This window comes from Trichosurus vulpecula, chromosome 1 (genome assembly GCF_011100635.1).
Source record: "Trichosurus vulpecula isolate mTriVul1 chromosome 1, mTriVul1.pri, whole genome shotgun sequence".
Taxonomy (NCBI): domain Eukaryota; kingdom Metazoa; phylum Chordata; class Mammalia; order Diprotodontia; family Phalangeridae; genus Trichosurus; species Trichosurus vulpecula.
In genome coordinates this window covers 195,266,951-195,286,302 of record NC_050573.1, presented here as the reverse complement: position 1 = coordinate 195,286,302, position 19,352 = coordinate 195,266,951, and the positions used below count along the sequence as shown (strand labels likewise).

The 19,352-nt window shown below is 42.2% G+C and overlaps 1 protein-coding gene and 1 pseudogene across 1 annotated transcript in view; one reads left to right on the top strand and one right to left on the bottom strand.

Annotated features, from left to right (window-relative positions):
* The window catches only part of LOC118835558, a 36,032-nt pseudogene extending 28,784 nt beyond the window's left edge, over positions 1-7,248 (top strand).
* Positions 7,249-9,373: 2,125 nt separating this feature from the next.
* SCGN (secretagogin, EF-hand calcium binding protein) overlaps positions 9,374-19,352 on the bottom strand; it is a 66,343-nt gene continuing 56,364 nt past the window's right edge. Inside the window, exons 9-11 of the mRNA XM_036742360.1 lie at positions 18,131-18,190; positions 15,287-15,355; positions 9,374-9,502 (exon numbers count right to left, since the gene is read on the bottom strand). Of these exons, the coding sequence (XP_036598255.1) occupies positions 9,374-9,502; positions 15,287-15,355; positions 18,131-18,190 (258 nt within the window). The remainder of the gene's footprint in view (positions 9,503-15,286; positions 15,356-18,130; positions 18,191-19,352) is intronic.

Sequence of the window (19,352 nt, the reverse complement as noted above, 5' to 3'; positions counted from 1 at the left end):
TTGAAGGGATGCCTATCAACTGGAGAATGACTGAACAAGTTGTGGTATATGAATGTAATAGAATACTATTGTTCTATAAGAAATGATGAGTGGGCGGATTTCAGGAAACCTGAAAAGACTTACATGAACTGATGCTGAGTGAAGTGAGCAGAACTAGGAGAACATTGTACACAGTAACAGCAACATTGTGTGATGACCCAACTTTGATAGACTTGGCTCTTCTCAGCAATGCAATGATCTATGACAATTCCAAATGACTCATGATGGAAAATTCTATCTACATCCAGAGAAAGAACTATGGAGTCTGGATGCAAACCGAAGTGTGCTAATTTATTTTTCTTTCTTTCTTTCTTCCTTCCTTCCTTCCTTCCTTCCTTCCTTCCTTCCTTCCTTCCTTCCTTCCTTCCTTCCTTCCTTCCTTCCTTCTTCCTTCCTTCCTTCTTTCCTTCCTTCCTTCCTTCCTTCCTTCCTTCCTTCCTTCCTTTCTTTCTTTCTTTCTTTCTTTCTGGCAGGGGGAAGGCAGGGAAATTGAGGCTAAGTGACTTGCCCAAGGTCACACAGCTAGTAAGTGTGTCAAGTGTCTGAGGCCAGTTTTGAACTCAGGTCCTCCTGACTCCAGGACTGGTGCTCTACTCATTTTGCCACCTAGCTGCCCTTTTTTTTTCTTTCTCCTGTTTTTTTTTTCCTTTTGTTCTGGTTCTTCTCTCACAATATGACAAATGTGGAAATATGTTTAATATGATTGTGCATGTATAGCCCATATCAAATTTCATGCCGTCTTGGGGAGAGGAAAGGGAAGGAGAAAAAAATTTGGAGCTCAAAATCTTATAAAAATGAATGTTGAAAACTATTTCTACATGTAATTAGAAAAAATAGAATACTAGTAAGTGGAAAAAATAAACATTTTCCATTAAAAAAAAAAGATGACTGGTGATGGCCCAGGAAGCACTGAATGACCTTGGTGTCTTTGATGCCTGACCGAGCTCTAAGCACTCCACAGGCCTGCTTCAGCCACCTTAATGGCCAGGGGAACAAATTGTTGTCATCCACCCCTTCTGCCAGGGGAAGTCTTCACATGCGTGCAGTAGACACCTTCCTATCTCGCCAAAATGTTTGAGACCTTTCAGTTACCCTCAACCTGGTTTGGCCCATCTGCTGAGATGGTTATATGAGTGTGGCCACTATGCATGCTACAGCTTCTTGGAGCCACAAAGGAGAGCTGAGCAAATCAGGTCAACACTAAAGGTGTCTGAACAGCCCTAAAAAGAGCTTGGTGAGCCCTCGTACTTGCCCTTACTCCTGAACACCCCATATACTCCAAACTAAGCCTAGCTAACCAAATCATATTCATTGTCATTGGAACTTGTTCCCTAGGATAAACTAAGGGATGATTCCAAATCAGCCAATTTATTTTTGGAACAGCCTCAGTCTTTGAGACCCAATAATAAATTGTCTTTGTCTTCTTAACAATGGACCAGTGGTCATATTCAGACCCAATATAGGAAGAGGTGCTTTTAAAAGCCCTATAACTTCAAGCTGATTGAAAAACTGCATTAATCAGCTCCCATTCACATAAGATAATGGGGAGAGAGTTTAGAATCCTATAGAAATCAGTGAGATTTGGTCCCTCCACCTAGGATCAACTGTTTTGCTCAGTCTCTTTGCTTCTTCTTGCCCTGTGGTGACACATTAAATGGAAGAAGTTGAGATCTTTGCGTCCGAAGTATTGAGCCAGAAAGCTGTCAGGAGGAAATGTTGGCTTTGATGTATAACAGGAGTGACCACTGGCCAGATGAGAAATTAGAAGGGAAACTCAGACCATAGAGGGGTGAATACTTGTTCCCTCTTTAACCTCAGACCAGGTCCTGGGGGCCAGAGGTGAGGCATGTGGTCTTAGCTGCTACTTTTATGTTCTTTAGGAGGTAAAAGTCTTCTGGTTAATTTGGGGTCTTGGAACTTCTGGGCCCTGGCGAAGTGTGCTTATTTATTCTTTGGCTAAGATAGCCCTTCTACTTGGGAAAGTTTGCAGGAACTGATAGAGGGTGAGGTAAGCAGAACCAGGAGAAAAATTTCTATAGTAGGACTATATCATAGTCAAGGAAAACAACTTTGACAGACTTGAGAGCTATGAGCATTGTAATGCCTATGCATGACTCTAGGGAGTTGAAGTATGTTTCTTACCTACCGAGAGAGACAATGGACTAAAATAACAGAATGAGACATATATATATAAATATACGTACAGGTGTACATATATGTATATATGCATGTATGTGTGTATATAAGCAAATATACACACATGTATGCATATATACATGCAAGTGTGTGTGTATATATATTGTATATATTTATTTGGCCAATGTATTGTTGTATCATGCTTGATTACGCTCATTTCTTATTTTGGGTAAGCAGAAGAATTGCAGAGAGAAAGAAGGGTTAGTGATAGTGAAACCAAAAGAAAGGAAAAAAATAACAGTGCCAATAAAACATTTAAAAGAATGCACAGAAGCAAACAGAAGTAGTTCAGAAAGAGACACATATAAGCAGAACAGCTTTGAAACTATGATGTTGAATATATTATGTACTCAACTCCCAACCCCCCCGCCAAGTTGTATATTATAGATTCACAGTTTCCTATGCAATTTTCTTTTTCTGTTCTTTGTAGATGGGAATTTTCATGTTTGTTGCTGTTTATCAAGTTCAGAATAACAAAAAAAATTTTCTTTGTTTTGTTTTAAACTCCAGCCCTTCCACTTCATTCACCTTGACATTTGTGATGCTAATGTGATCAAAGATCTTCTCCACCCCCCCCCCCCATTCAATGGGCCTCAGGTGGAGCTAGTTAAGGGAGGCTTGATTAGGAGAGGCTAGTTTGTAGGCAGGCCCATACCCTTTTACTATTAGGTGGTAAGCCCCAGGCCTACACAGGGTATATATATATCCTGTGGGTAGCTATTAAGCTCAGACTACAGAACTGCAAAGACTAGAGAGCTGTGGAGAGTGGAGATGGGAAGAAGACAGAACTGCAAGAAGAAGAGAGAACTTCAAGAGAGAGAACTGGAAGGGCTCTGAGAAATGCAAGGGCTTTCAGAACTGTGGAAGGAGAGGACACAGGCAAGCAGACAGTTGGGATTCGTGAGAGTGTGTTTACAGGAAGGCCCTAGCAGAAGGGAAGGTTACATGATGACTTGGCTCTTTGCTGTGATACTGTGTTTCAATCTCCTTGCTGTTACATTGAAGTGGACTTACTGGTTTTGGAATACAATTATTGCTATGTCAAATTGGGGTTATTGGTTCTGGGATTTGATCCTCTGGTATCTGAATAAATGTTTTACTTCTTCTGCCTTCTATATAGAGAGTCTCTTATACTTTGTGATTCTGAACTATACAGGCATATTCATGGTCACCATCAATATCATGAATCTTTCCTGACTGATCTAACACTATGGCTAAATGGAAGAACTTCTTGACTTCTGAGTTTGGCATTCAAGTAATATAACATAAGCCAATTTCATCTTCGGTTTGCATATTTGTGTGAGTGGATTTTTAGAAATTTGTGTAACCTTTCCTGGCCTAACAGTTTCACGAGCATCTTAAGGAGATATAAGATTCAGGGAGTAACTATGGACAGCTAAGCAGACTTTTATCTAAAGTTCATAAAACTTTGTGTGATGTTTAAACTTAACGTTGGAAGATTATAAAAGATAAAGAAAATGCATCTTAGCAGAGGGTCAGAGTGATGTTCCCTGTTCCTGGGTGCCCTGCCCCAGCTCCCCATCTTCTTGATTGCTGTTGCAGATGATGGTGATTAGGGCTGAGGAGCTGAAAGCAGCTCTTTCGGAGTGGGCTGGTAAGCCACAGACACACCCAGTCCCTGACACCTTCATATTCTCCTTTTTCCATCTCTGGCAGGCAAGCCACTTTAAATATTCAGAGTATTCCCTTTATATTTCCTTCCCCCTCCCAAAGAGACCATTTGTTAAGGGGTAGAGGGGAAGCCTATCCTATTCCCTACTGCCAGCAGGACAGGCTGCTGCCATTCCAAATCTATTATTCCTTAATTGTTCACTGATCTTTTCTTGCATATAAAGTTATCTCTATTGATATAGAAGAAAAATTGGTAGCCACCAATTCTAACTGGCTAATGTAGTTATTTTCTGGTATGTTTTAAAGTGACCCGGGAATGGGACTGAGGGCAGGTTTTGCCTTTAAAGAGTTGGTGAGTGGAAATACAGTGGAAGTTAGGACGAGGCAAGGAGACCCTGAATAAATAAAGTGCATAATCGTTTCCTAGTAAGATAAAAAATTGGGGCTATGGATTGTTATTATACCTAAGACCACCATTGTTTTCCCACACGAGCCCTATTACAAGGAGGAGCTCCTTAGATTTGTATTGGAATTAAATTCATGATCCAAATAATAATCCCCTCCCCCAGTGAACGCCTATCCGAATGCAAGCCCACACTTCCAGCTGAGTGGAATGGTGGAAAGTCTCTCATTTAAGGAAAAGGATACTTAATATTTTAGCTTCCTTAACACCTGAACTATATCTCTGAGTTTAAAAATTAACCCCCCTGCCCCTGCTTAAACTTGCATATACACCACCTACGTCCACATCCTGCATACACATAGCGTGAGCATGCCTGTAACTGCTGTCTGTTAGTTTGAGGTTAAGGTGTTAGATTAAGAATCTTTCCTTGTTTCAAGAATGTGAGGCCAACTACCCCCATGGATGGGGATAGAGGTCTGGGGGGTTTTAGGGGCTTCTTAGAATTGTTTTGTAAGGGGTTTTTTGGGGGGGCCTTTAAGGGGTATATAAACTACATATCTGCATTCCGAAACTTGCCTCCCTACCCCAGACTACTCTGGAGTGGGCGATGCCCAATTCTCGCATGAGACTCACAAATAAAGCCTCTGTCTTTACCTTGAGAAACCTTTGATTGTTATTTCATTTTGGGGGAATTATTGTCCCACACACAGCATACCCAGAAGCCTTGGTGGCAACCAATGGAAGTCAAGTCGTTACTGAGTTAGGTTCGGGGCTGGAACCGTGGGGATGGGGACAAAGGGAGCGAGGGACTTGGCGGCTTCTGCTAGCTTTGTCCATCGCCCTGCTGGCCCTTGGGGGCCAGAGGCAGGAATGACATGGTGGCGTTGGCAACAGCGACCCTCGCCCTAAGTACCCCCCTCAGGCTCCAGAGCAGCCCCCACTGTGGAGAAGTTTGGCATGAACTTTGGCAGGGAGCTCAGCAAGAAGGACCTACTGGAGAAGATAGAGACGCAGAAGAAACAGCTGCTCCAGTACCAGGTCCGCCTCAAGCACTTCATCAGGGCCTATAAGAGCCTGCTGAAGGAGAAAGAGGCCCTGGAGGCCAGCCTTGAGGTACCCTCCATGTCCCAGGAGGCCGATGATGCTGGCCTCACTGCTGTCCAGTCCCCAGGCCTTCCCTTGGCTGATGCTGTGGATGACCGGTACTCCACTCACAGTGAGGACAGCACCGGCACTACCACCAGCCTTGACACGATCGCCAGTCTGACCAGCACCACAGGGGATGTTGGGGTGGAAGAGGAGAGACTGGCCACTGGTCTGCCACCTCAGTCCAAGGAAGCCAAGGGTGTTGGAGAGTAGTGGGGATACGTCAGCCAGTGATAGTGGGGGGATTGACAAAGGGTTGCACCAGCTGAAGACTCAGTTGGCCACTCTGACCAGCCCTTTGGCCACAGTGACTCAAGAGAAGTTCCACATGGACGCCTCATACCAGGCTGATAAAAAGAAAATGAAACAAGATTTGGAGGATGCCAGCAGAAGGGCTGAGGGAGAAAGGAGCCGGCTGGAGGGGGAGCTAAGGGAGCTGCAGAAATTGCTACAAGGAGAGCGAACCTTTGGCTGGAAGAGTTTCAGGAAGTAGCTACCCACCATAAGAGTTATTTCCAGTTCCTGTTGCAGCAGGAAATGAGGAAGACTGCTTTGGCAGAGGAGCAGCTCCCTCAGTATTCTCAGATGGAGGAACAGAGATTGTCTGCCCTAGAGAACCAAGTCTCAGAAGTGTCTGAACTGGGCACCTGTGAGAAAGCCAAGCAAAAGTACCAGCTGGCCATTCAAAAGCTAAAGGATCACCTTCTGCAGCTGGATATGGAGAATAAGACACTTGCTCTTGCAGCCTCTAATTGTTCTCCCTGACAGCCACAATGAGGAGACCAGCCTGGATGTCAATGTCCTAAAGGATAAGGTGGAGAAACTGAGAAGGCTATTAGAGATTGCAGCCAGGAAGAGCCAGGTGTCTCTGAATATGGAAAAATTGTGTGAAATAGAAATGCTGACAAACTCAGATGCTGCTGATGGGGAAAAGGCTACTGCCTTCTCCTACCAGCAAGAGTTAAAGCAGCTGAAAGAGGAGTTTGAACAGTACAAAATGAGAGCCCAGGTTGTCCTCAAGAGTTAGATAATCAAAGATGGCAACCTAGCCAAGGAACTGGAGGAAAGCTGGGAGCAGTTTGCAGAGCTGAAGGAAAAGTACATTTCCCTTCATCTTTCCTGTGAAGAGCTTGAACAGTAACACCAACAAGAGGCAGAGAGCTGGAAGCCAGAGTTGGCTCAGCTGCAACAGGTCCATCAGCAGGAGCTGGAGAGAAGCGAGTTTGATTTCTGGAACTGGACACTGAAGCTTGAAGATGAGCTACACAAACAGAAGGACCGACCCCTAGCAGTGCTTGCTGAGAAGGACTTGGAGCTAGAGCACCTCTGTTCTGTGGGTTTGTGCTCTGGGCTGCAGGGGCATAAGGCCTCAGTAGGCCAAGGGAATAACAGATTTGAGTGACTCATCTCCAGACAGTTTGACCCAAGCTCTGTACCTGGCTGCATCAAATGAACCCACTTTCTTCTTGTATGCTGAACAGCTGGCTTGCAAGGAGGTTGAGATAACATCTTTGAGGAAATAAAAGCATGAACTTGAGGTGGAGGTACACCAGCTTCAGGACAGGTTAACTGTGGAAGGTGAACAGTATTAAGAACAAGTCTGTGCTCTACAGAGACACATTGAAAAAAGTAGCAGGGACCAAAGCAGGGAGGGGGCCAATCTGGAGTACTTAAAAAATATAATCTACTGCTTCTTAACCCTGTCTGACTCTTTGGGCCTCCAGCAGACACTTACAGCCATATTGACTATCTTGCACTTCAGTCCAGAGGAGAAACAAGTGATTATGAAACTCCCAACTAGTGATAGCTGGTAGCCTTCTGGCAAGAGATAAACTCTCAGTTCTGTCCTGTTTCTGGACCCTTTTTATCCCAGAGTCAGTTCTGATACTAGAACCTCTTCTCTTACAAGTATCATTTCTGTCTTTCCCATACTGGACTGGGATGGTGTCTGCCAGATGCTTCTGGGCCCTGACAATACTTATGGTATTACTCTAATAGCAACCTCTGCCTGGGGGTTTGAAACTGAATGCCAAAGGTTGGAAAATATTGAAACTTTCTAAAATAAAATGTTTTGTTATCTTTGGAAAAAAATAGGTTGGCTAAAATTTCCTTAAAGTGATAACTGTTTATTTTGCTCTTGTATGTTTAATAACTTTACTGCATTGATCTAAGAAGTCACATGTTATCCTTTCCCTCCATTGATCTCTAGACCAATATGGAGAAAAATTTAAGAAACAATGTTTCAAGGAGAAATTATAGTGTGTGTGTCTGTGTGTGAATGAGAGAGAGAGAAGGAGGAGGAGGAGGAGGAGGAGGAAAGGCAGAAAGGAGAGAAGAGAGAAAGAAGGGACAAAGGGAAGAGAAAAAGAAATAGGAGATGGAGTGAGACCAAAACTACAAGATACCCATGTTTAGAAGACTAGTCTTGTTGGCAAACTTGTGGTGAAGGTACATTTATTCTTCTGGCACAGAATTAGGAAGGACATAAGAAGTTTTGTTCATAAAGTAACTACCAGACAGTGGAAATTATGATTTTTATGACAGTTTTGTTAGTGAGTAAAAATGATACCAAGGCACAGTTTTATCTAGGACAAGATATTTTATTAACAGTGACGTGTGTACTATTAGTAAAATGGGTTGCACTGGCACCTCAGCAAAAAGCCGTGATAAATTTATTACATAGGCTAATGGTAGCCAAGAAATTGGGTCAGTGGCCTCTCCCAATGACCAGAGATCTCTAGTGAGATTGACAGGGTCTCTTAAATCTTGGCTTGACAGTACATCATTTGGACCTCTCCTGACAAAAGTAAGACTATCTCTATTGGTAGGTGAGTTGGCCTTCAGGTATGGATGATCACACCCCTCTCTGGCAATTAAGGAATGTTAATTGCTTGATGGGCATCCAATCTCCTCTAATAATCTTGGCTAAATAACAAAACCACCCCAATCAGGTTCTGCCTCCCCTCATCCCTCTTAGCCTTCCTCTTGGAGACCAAGTCAACCCAAACTTCGATGAGGAACGTCAAGGACAGGAAAGTCGTCCTCTAGGGAGGGGCCTAGCCCAAGATGGTTCTCTTTATACCTTTAAACAAAGCCAAGGTCCCACTTAAAACTGGTTAGCTAGCAAAGAGTGATCATATTCCTCAATTTTGCCTTTAGTTCCAGTTCTTTTTGAGCTAGGCTGAGAACTGGGGTTTGAAAAAAATGGGGAATAGGATGGGATATAGAATAATATTGGTTATTCAATAATACAGCATAACCTTAATTTTCGTCAGTTTATCACAGCTTCAGGTCCAATGAGGCTCCAGGGAGGAGAACCTTGTGGCTAGAGTTTTGCCAGGATTCAGGTTTCTCTTCAGATTTTCCCTCACTGCCCACAGGGTCTAAAGGGCTCTGGGTCCAGTATATAAAACACAACATGAGACACAAGCCTCAAGGATGGTGACTTTTCTTTTTAATCTAGTTCCAGAGTTTATTTTCATTTCTAATTCTATTTGCACAAATGACAGCACGGATATTCACACAGCACACGAATTTAATCTTCACAGGAAGCCAGGGATGCCTGACAGGCTTAGCATAAAGGGACAAACAGCCAATGCTCAGGAAACACCACCCCCAGGACTGAGTGAGTGATAGCAAGATGGCCAGGAAGGCAGTCATTGTGGACCAGATGAATCTCATGACAGGCAGGAAAGTTTTGTCTCTCTGTAACTGGTTTATAAAAGTGAGAGTAATTCCTTGGATGACTTCCGTCCAAGGCCTGGACAATTGTCTCATCCTTGCAAACAAGGCCCTTTTGACATTTCTCCTTCTTCCAGCTCTCCATTACCCCTGAACTTTTATGGGAAGAGTTACATGAGATCCACTCAAATACTGTAAGCAGAGATTAGATACAATTCTACCAGTAGGGGCTGACAAACAAATACACCCAGAGCACAGGACCAAGGTCACTGACAATTAGGGGCTGACTTTTAAACCAAGACACAAGGCCAGCTCAGACTTCTGAATTTTCCCATCCTTGTTCATATCGCAGTGACGGAGCAAAATCTCTCGAAACTTATCCAAGTCCACCCCACTGATGCTGGGCTAGAGAACAAGAAAACAAAGTGATCATTAGACAAACCGATAGGATTCACAGTAGCTGCAGGGATGCAGGCTGGGAACTGGGCCCCAAAGCCTCCTGAAAAGAGCTAGGATATGGCAGGAAGCCGTACTTTCGGAGGCACTGCTCTAATTGCTTCTGATGTAAACAGGTTCATTCCCATGTGCATCCCTCCAGGTGATGGGCTTACACTCCCACATCATTTTTCAAACTTTCCCAGAAGCTCTGCCTTACTAGACATAGTCACACACTTTCAAACCGGGGTGGGGGAGATGGGGTGGAGTGGAGGGGGTGGTGGTGGGGGGAACCCAGCCAGGCTGGTGGTGATTATGAATTATGAATTCTGCCTTGTGGCATTGCTGGAAAAAGACCTGGTTGATTACTTCCCTGTGGGAGGTTTTGTGCCTCTGGCAGCAAAAATAAAAATGGTCATTATGATTCTCTGAATGAATGAAAGGCTAGCTCAAACATTAAGTTGTTCTAGCGAAAGAAGCAGAAATGATCCCAGGGGATATTTTAGGGACAAAAATGCCATTATGATGTTTTAGTAGCTAGGGAAATGTTTTAAACTCTTGAGAAGCATTGTTAGGGTTTGGATGTTCAAGAGAAAGGGGTCAGGTTCACTTTATAACAGAGATGGAGGAGAACATAAAGCCTTATGGGAATGGAACATATATTAGGTACCTGGAAGGGAGAGGAAGAGGGCACCAGAATGGGACTGGGATGTTCTGAAAGGGGAATTTGCCTAAATCATTTTTGAAGACTGGCTTTGTCTCTATGGCTTATGTGCAATAAGATAGAAACTGGTTGTGATTGCTGAGTCAGTGATCTTTGAGAAAATAGGTAAAGTGGAAGAGATGTCATCTAACAGGAAATTGCAAAACAATGTGTTGATTTTCAAAAATGGAAAAAGGTAGATATTTTGAATTTTGGGCTAGCAAGTTTGATGTCAATTCCTGACAAAATTTTAGAATGTATTATTATAAGGATCGTGGGTTGGATACTTAGAAAGGGAAGTGGTAGATCAGTATGATAAGAACAAATCATGTCCAACTAACCTTATTTCCTTTTTGTTTTTTTGACAATATTAGTAACCTGGTTGCTTAGGGCAAACTATGGTCTGCGGACCAAATGTGGCATGCTGCCTAGTTTTTGTATGGTCCAGGATCTAAGAATGTTTTTTACATTTATAAATAATAATTACTTTTAAATATGATACATTAAAACATATTATAATTATTATTTAAACAATTATTTTAAAAATAGAATATAACAACTATTTTAAAATGCAAAAACCATTCTTAGCTCATAGGCTGTACCAAAATAGGTGGTAGGCCAGTTTTGGCCCTCTGGTCATAGTTCTCCAAATCCTGACTTAATGGAATGCTATAGACATAGTACACCTGGATTTCAGTAAGGCATTCAACAAATTCTCTAATTGTATCCTTGCTGATAAGCTAAAGAGATGTTAACTGGAGAATAGTATAGTCTGGTGGATTCAAAACTGAAATGACCAGACCCAAGGAGTGGTGGCTAACAGAGCCATGTCAACCTGGAGAGAGGCAGAAATGGAAATTTTGTTCTCTGTTCTGCTCTTCCGAGCATTTTTATTAATGCCTTGGGTAAAGACAAATATTTGTTTAGTCATTTCAGTCATGTCTGACTCTTCATGACCTCTTGGTAAAGATGTTGGAGCGGTTTGCTATTTCCTTCTCCAGCCATTTCCTTTTCCAGATGAGGAGATTGCAGCAAACAGGATGAAGTGACTTGCCCTGGGTCACACAGCTAGTAAGTGTTTGAGGCTGGATTTGAACTCACAAAGAGGAGTCTTCCTGATTCTAACCCCAGTGCTCTATTCACTGAGCCACCTAGCTGACCAAAAGACAAATACAGCATATATCAAATCTGCAGATGACATGAAGTTGAGAGGCACAGCAAACAAATAGGATAGGATAACCAAGATCCACAAAGGTCCAGAAGGGCAAATTAACAGGATGATGAGAAATGGGAAAAGGTTAACGTAATCTGAAGATGAGTTAACAGAACTGGTATTCAGCATAAGGTTAACAGATCTACTGTACTTTGCCTTGGTCACACCACCTTTGGCTGTCCCATTTTGGAAGCCATAGTTTAGGAAAGGCTCTGATAACCTGGCTACAAGTCTATGCCACTCAAAGGCTAATTGAAGGTATTGTTAAGCTGGAAAAATGGAGACCTGGGTTTCAAGTCTGGGGTCTCTTTTATTATGCTGTTACCCTTATAAGACTTTGGACACATATGTCACTTTGTCAGCCTATTCTCTCATTTTTATGATGAAGGAAGGGGTAGTCTAGATAATTTTTGCAGTTCCTTTCAGCTCTAATTCCATAAATAGCCATGAAGAGCATACCTTATCAGCCCCTTATGCATTTGTGCTACAGGCTTTGCAACTGACTTTGACCAAAAGTTAAGTCAACAAGCAATTTCTTTTTTGGGGGTGGGGGGAGGAAAGGGTAGCCATCATTTTAATGACATTGATCTTTGGTGTTTCACCAGTTAGCTATTGGACTATCCCCCTCTCCTTCTACGGAAATGTCTCTATGGTGAATTACAAACAGAAAGGAAATCCCATTTTATATTAGAAACAAAATCATCAGAGCCTTACTTTCTCTACCAGAAACTACTAATACTGACAAATGTAGTCACTGCTCTAGTGGACCCTGTGGAAGGAGCTTGGTGAATCAACCCAGAGGTGGCCTCTCTTTGTCCCAAGGTCCCTGAGTGAGCACCTGACCACTAACATGTATTACTTCCCTTTCCCTGGAGAAAAAAATCTTTTGTAAACAAATCAACTGTCCCCTATCACCATATAGTTGTCCCCGCACCAGTGAGAGCTGAACCTAGGGGCTCTGGTTTGAAGCCCTTTCTGGATAAGAAAGCTGAGGGATCAGATCTGAAGAAGCCCAGAGCTGGGAGAGAGTTTTGAGGGGGTTAAGATACTCCACTTTTCCTGTGGGTTAGAGTCCCAAGCAGCCCTGCCCTGGGAACACAGCTGTCCTCACTCCAGGCTTTCTTCAGAGTTGGAAGGTGGTTTATTTTCATGGGCCTCTCCCTTTCCCTTGCCCCAAAAGAGAAGAGGACTGACTCATGGTGAGAGAAAACCAATACCTCTTTTCCCAGATGCCCACTTTACCTATTGGGTCTTGGTGCATAGAGGGTAGTGCCAATTAAAGTGGCACTACTTCTGTGGCAAATATGCCACAGAACAGGGGAGGGGGACAGTCACTAGGCTCTGGTATAAATAGATAGATAGACAGACATAGGTATGTCTCTGGACTCTAGAAAGTTAGTTGGGGGAATCTGGCCCTAGTTTCTCTTCTCATTCCTTCCTATGACCTTTCTCTCTTATAGCCCATCTGATCCCCTTTGTGGCCAGAAGCTTCTCTATATGCACAGCTCCTAGTCAGCTAGTATGAGGATGGCAAAAATGGACACAGTTTCAACAAGCAAATTTTAAAATGCCTGGCTTACTGTGTGCTAAGTACTGGATGCAAAGAGAGGCAAAGGCAGCCCCTATCCTCATTGAGCACACATTTGAATGGGAAAGACAGCCTGTAAATAACTAGGTAGTCACAGGTAACGTGCAGAGTAGATGGAAAGCAGTCTCAGAGAGGAAGGCGCTAGTGACTGGAGGGACCAGGAAAGGTCTCATTTAGAAGGTGGAGGAAGCCAGGGAAGCTAACTGGGAGAAGGGAGAGGAGAAAGAACACAGAAGGCGTGGGGAGCACTCCATCTCCTACATCCAGGCCTTTGCAAGTGAGTGCAAGGGGCTGGAGATGGGATGTGGAATGTCATGTTGCAGGAAGAGCAAGGAGGTTGGTGTTGCTGGACCCCAGAGTGCATAGAATGAAGTGTAAGGTAGGAAGGGGCCAGAATACAAAGGGCTTTAAAGGTCAATTAAAAGAGAAAAGAGAAGGAAGAGAAAGAGGAAGGAAAAAAAGAGTAAACCTCAGTCTCTTCCTTTGAATAAGAAGAGTGTATTCTAGATAATTCCCAAGGTTCTGGTCACCTCTAACATTCTCTGATTCCAAGATGAACACAGAGAAGAAGGAAAGGACTCAGTAGCAGCAACATCTTAGAAAAAGACTGGCCAGAGCCAGGAGCCTCCTAGTTGCTTCAGGATTAGGCATCACCATGGTTACTGAGGCCTGCTGGGCAAAAAATGGGAAAAGTCTGTCAGAGAAGTTTTTCTGCTCAATTGAGACCTAAAGTCTGGGAATAATTTCTATTCCTCAAGTTTGGGTTGAGACCAGAGGAAAAAAGAGAGATGCTGTCAATTGAATTACTTGGGCTTATAACTGCTTCTGTGGTTCCTGATAATTTCCTGGGTTTCCATTAGCTGGTGATGTATGACTCAGGCACATGGAGAATGCTTAGGAAACATCAGTTCCTTGAATGGAGGTTTGTAAGCACCAGGCCTTGAAGGTCAGATACCCTCACAACCCTCTAGCTCTCCCCAGCTGTGGAGGCAAACAGCCCATGGAGAAGACAGACTTGCCTATCTAGTTTGTCCTATTGAAAGGAAGTTAATGCTCCGGTCTGGCAGGGCTTTTTATGATGAAAATTTAAGGTGCACTAGGAAATATCCATTTTCTACTATTGGATATTCCATGGTATTCCAAGTAAATAAAGAAATCTGTGTAACAACCAGGTGCCATTATCCAAATAGGTCGCAAGCTTCCTGCATGAAAAGATGCCTGCAGAATTCCCACTTAGTGCACCACATGAAGGGCATGGGGGTGGGAAATAAATCTAAGTGACTAGGTTTAGTATACATGATGAAACTGATGAAATTAAGGAAAGTTAACAGAATTTATTGAAAATTGTTAAGTTTGTAATAGAAGAGAATTTTTTAAAAGAAAGTTAACAGTCAGTAAACCTAGTCTTGTTCCACAGAAGACAAACAAAAGACCCTGCCCTTGCCAGCTCTGATACTTCTTCCCCACCCCACCCCACCCCCATCCCTACATCGCATTTTGGTAGCGAAAGCATAGCTAACCCAGGTGGAGCCTGCCATTGGTCATTGTGCCTCCTTGGCTGCCAGTCTCTGTTGATTGCTAAGCAAATCCATCCCCAACAGCTTCCCACATTTTGGGTCTACACAAAATAAATGGAAAAGCTACAAATGAACATTTTAACTTCATCAGGGTAGATAAATCAATCCAGTTTAATTTTGTCCCAACCTGGATTTCTGGATTTGTCTACCTAGGCTAGTTTCACTGGATTAATTGCCAGCTCTTAGCTTTACTTTGTCTTAGGGAAACATAACCTAAATTAAGATAACCAAGGCCACTCCAGTCTCCTAAAAGATAAAAAGTGATCCCTTACAAGAGGTAAGAGAAGCCCTTAGATTACTGATAGAATACAAATGAGTATATCTCTCAGAGAGAATTAAATTCAGAAGTGTGACTCAAATTCTCTTGAGCACAAGGAAAGTGTAACAGTTTCAAATATGGAAATATGTTCAAACAGCATAGTGTATCTATGATAAACTTGGCATTCTTCGTGCAGACTCCAGAAACTCACAGATTCCTTGTCATTTAAATAACAGATGGTTTTAAAAAGAGGTTAAGGTAGAATTTGGGGAGATGTATTTCGATTTTTACTAAAAGTCAAATGATGAACAGACAAACGTTTCTGGTTGTTCTGTCTTGCATGAATGCTTAGAACTATGTAATTCTGGCAACAGCCCAGGGTAAGAAAAATCTACTTAGCCTCATTGAGATCACCTTGACAAGTTCCATCATATCTTTGACAAATCCATCCACTTCTGGGCCTTCCAAGGCTCCAGTTTTACTCTGAAAGAAAAAAAAAAGCCCAAACAATTGAAGGAGTCAGAAAACACAAGCATTAATGTGGCGGATGGGCCAAGGCAGTAATCTTTTCAGTATGCCAATAGATTCCAGAGCTCTGCATTTTTCTACTTAAGTTTTTTTGTGTTGAACACTGATACACCACATGAAAATGATTAAAGAATTAATCCCAAATAAATCTTCCCCAACTAAATGGAAATTGTTCATCCTGAGTGCTTGGCCTCTGCAGGCAGAGTTTGCATGAAATATGAATGAATGAAATACATCGATTTATTTTTTTCTCCCCTTTCCAAACAGCAGAAACTCAAAGCAAAAAGTATTTGCCACACATTTGTGCTGGTTGTCTTAAGTCAATCAAGAGCCACCATATCATGTTTTTACTCAAAGAATGGCAAAGCATATAATTAGAAACAGAAGATCAAGAGAGATGGCACCAGAGGGGACGTATTAGAGTATTTCAGCATGTTCGGAACATAAGCAATCTTCTTTCCTTTTGCCCAACATATGTAGCACATAAACACATTTTCTTTATTTTAAGGGTAGGGAATTTATGGAAGGACACGTACAAGAGTCACACAGGATGAGAGCACATAGATGAGTTGCCATCTGCTCTCTTGGCAGGAATACCCATGTTAGTGAGTCACATATTCACTAAAATATGCATATATGTGTACCAAATGTACTCCAAATGCAAATATACCCTGTCTTCCTCCCACAAAGTTCTTATCATGAGCATTGTCAACACTCTTCTTCACAGTTTCTCTGACCACTGCCTCCTCAGATCTGCCCTCCCACGTTCTCTTATCCCTTTTCCCTCCTATTTCCCTGTAGGGTAAGATAGATTTCTATACCCAATTGAGTGTGTATGTTATTTTCTCTTTGAGCCAATTCCAATGAGAGTAAGGCTCAAGCATTGTCTGCCAACCCCTCCCCTCCCATCTTCCCCTCCACTATAAAAGCTTTTTTGTGTCTCTTTTATGTGAGAGAATTTATCCCATTCTACTTTTCCCTTCCCCTTTCTCTCAGTGCATCCCTCTTTCTACTTAATCCCCTTAATATTTTTTAGATATCATCCCATTATAGACAATTCATACCTGTGCCCTCTGTCTTTGTATACCTCTTCTAACTATCCTAATAATGATAAAGTTCTTAGAAAATCTTCCCGTGCGGGAATGTAAACAGTTTAACCTTATTGAATCCCTTATGATTTCTCTTTCCTGTAGCTCAGGTAGGGTGCAAGTCCAGGTACTATTGTTCTAAAGTCCCTCAATGTCTCTAAGTGTCAGGATTGTTTCCTCCATGTACCTCTCATCGTCCTCTGTGCCTTCCTCTTTACAATGTCTTTCTTCAGTTTCGAGAAGGTCAATCCTTTGGACTTAGTAGCCAATTTAGTCATTGTCATTTCTTCCCTCCAATTAAGGGCCTCAAAGGTCATAGCATTGAAGATCTCGAAGTACTTTGGAGGCCGTCTAGCCCATCCTCTTTATTTCACCAATGAGGAAACTGAGGTTCAGAGAGGTTAAGTTACTTGCTAACCCAGATATTAAATTATGGGATAGGATTCAAACCAAGGGCCCAAGATAACAAATTCATCTCCTTTTTCCAGTCCCAAGAAGACAAAGAATTCTCATTTAAAGGAAACCTTGGCTTCATTAGACCTAGAGTTAACACATTTTTTGATGTGCTACAAATGGGAGTCAAAAGAGAAAACATTTGTTTTATATTTGGAAATGATAGAGCAAAAATACTTGGACATTAAATATCTGAACTTTTTTTTTTAACCAGTAGGTGGAGGTATGCACATCAGCCAACTATGGATAGTTACTGGCAAATACCGTAGGCTGCTCATTTGCAGCTTCATTGTATATTTCAACCGTGGAATTAAAATTCCGTAGGAAATGAGGGGAAATATGTCTTAACAAGTTCCTATATGCATTCTTTTCCCCTTGACCTTGTTTTAAAATGTCTCTCCTATCTCATTTGCCCAATTCCCTTTAGTAGAAAGCAGACGCTAGTCCAGGTTCCCCACCCCTGCCTGAGTTGTCACTTTGAGTTCAGCAATATGTTTGTTGTACACTAATATGAGGCTTCAGTCGCATGTATTTTATTTAGTATCACATAGCATTTTTTTCTTTTGGAACCAGCCTGTAATCGAAATGGTGCAGAGAACTCTCAGAGAGGAAATTTCACTAATACCAATCAGCTGCTTCTTAGCAACTTACAGTCTTAGAGTTTTCTGGGGCACTAACACTTGAGTGACTTGTCATACAGCCAGTATGTATTGGAGATGGAAGTTGAACTCAGGTCTTCCTGACTGAGGCCAGCTCTCAATTCATTACACCAAGCTGCCTCTCTAGACAGCCATTATAACTGCAAAATAATACATTTTCTCATCTTCCTCAGCTCCTGAGGCAATTTAAACTAAACTAATTCAAAAATTTCAAAATTGTTTGATGGTTTTTTTCTTTTTCCTTTAGAGGACGGACAAAACCCACTTTTAGAAAATAATGTTTATAGACTGCCATTTCTAGTTTGTTTTCCCTAATAGCAGTTGGCATGGAGTTATGGGTAAACCTTAGTGGAAATGAAAAATCTTGCATCCAAAAGGCGTGTAGTCCCTGTACTAGGAGCTAGAATGATGTTCAATTGAGTATTTTCTAACCTTAAGAGTCCCCAAAGTTTAACTCAAGAGTCTCAAACTAAATAAAACTCTAAATCAAAAGAGTCTCAAAAGTGTAACACCAAGAACAAGGTACTTACAACATCATAATGGGCAAAGATTTTCTCAAAATCCCTCTTTCTTTCTTCAGTAGTACAGGCCTGGGAGGAAGGGAAATTACATCAGGGACAATTCAAGATGTCCAAAATAGAACTCATTATCTTCCCCCTACCTCAGCAATTCCCTCTTTTGAACTTTCCTCCACTTCTGGGCTGGCAATCTTCACTGTCACCGCACATATCGAATCTTGTTTCTACCTTCACGGTATCTCTCATGTAGGTTCCCTCTTCTACACTCATGAGACCTTAGGCTGGACCCTCATCCCCTCTCACCTGAACTACTCTTAATTGGTCTCTCCACCTTTAGTCTCTTCCCACCTCAATCCCTCCTCCACTCAGCTGGCAGAGGGATTTTTCTAAAATGCAGTTCTAGTCATATCACCTTGCATGGCTGCTCTACAAGGGAGGTGCATGGTGCTCTATTACCTTCAGGAACAAATAGTGGCTCCTCTGTCTGGCATTTAAAGGTCTCCATAACATGGCCTCTTCTTACCTTTCTAGCCTCACACCTTATTCTTTTCCACCTACAATGCTAGCTACAATGGCCTGTTTGCTGCTCCTCAAACATGACACCACCTCCTATCTGTGAACTTTTACTGGCTGTCTGTCTCCCATGCTTGGAATGCTCTGCTCTCCTTCCTTCCTGCCTTTCTTTATTTCTTTCCTTCTTTCTTTCCTTATCTTTCTTCCTTCCTTCCTTCCTATTCTTTTTCTTTATTAATTTCTGTCTTTCTTTCTTTCTTTCTTTCTTTCTTTCTTTCCTTTTCTTCCTTCCTTCCTTCTTTCTTTTCTCTTTCTTTCTTTCTTTCTTTCTTTCTTTCTTTCTTTTTTTCTTTCTTCCTTCCTTCCTTCCTTCCTTCCTTCCTTCCTTCTCTCTCTCTCTCTCTCTCTCTCTCTCTCTCTCTCTCTCTCTTCTTTCCTTTCTTTCTTTTTTTGTATTTAATTATTTTCTCAAATAGTGATCCACCTTCTCCCCCTCTCACCTCTCCCTACCCTTCATCAAGAAAGCAAGAAAAGTAAAATCCCCTGTTACAACCATGTATAGTCAAGCAAAACAAATCCCCAGATTGGCCATGACTAAAAAAAATAGTCTCAATTTCCTGAGTCCTGAAACTGAGCTCTGGCCTCCTTTAATAGTCAGCTTGAATTCCACCCTCTGTATTGAACACTTAGTTCCTAATTGGAGGGCAGGGAGAGGGGCACA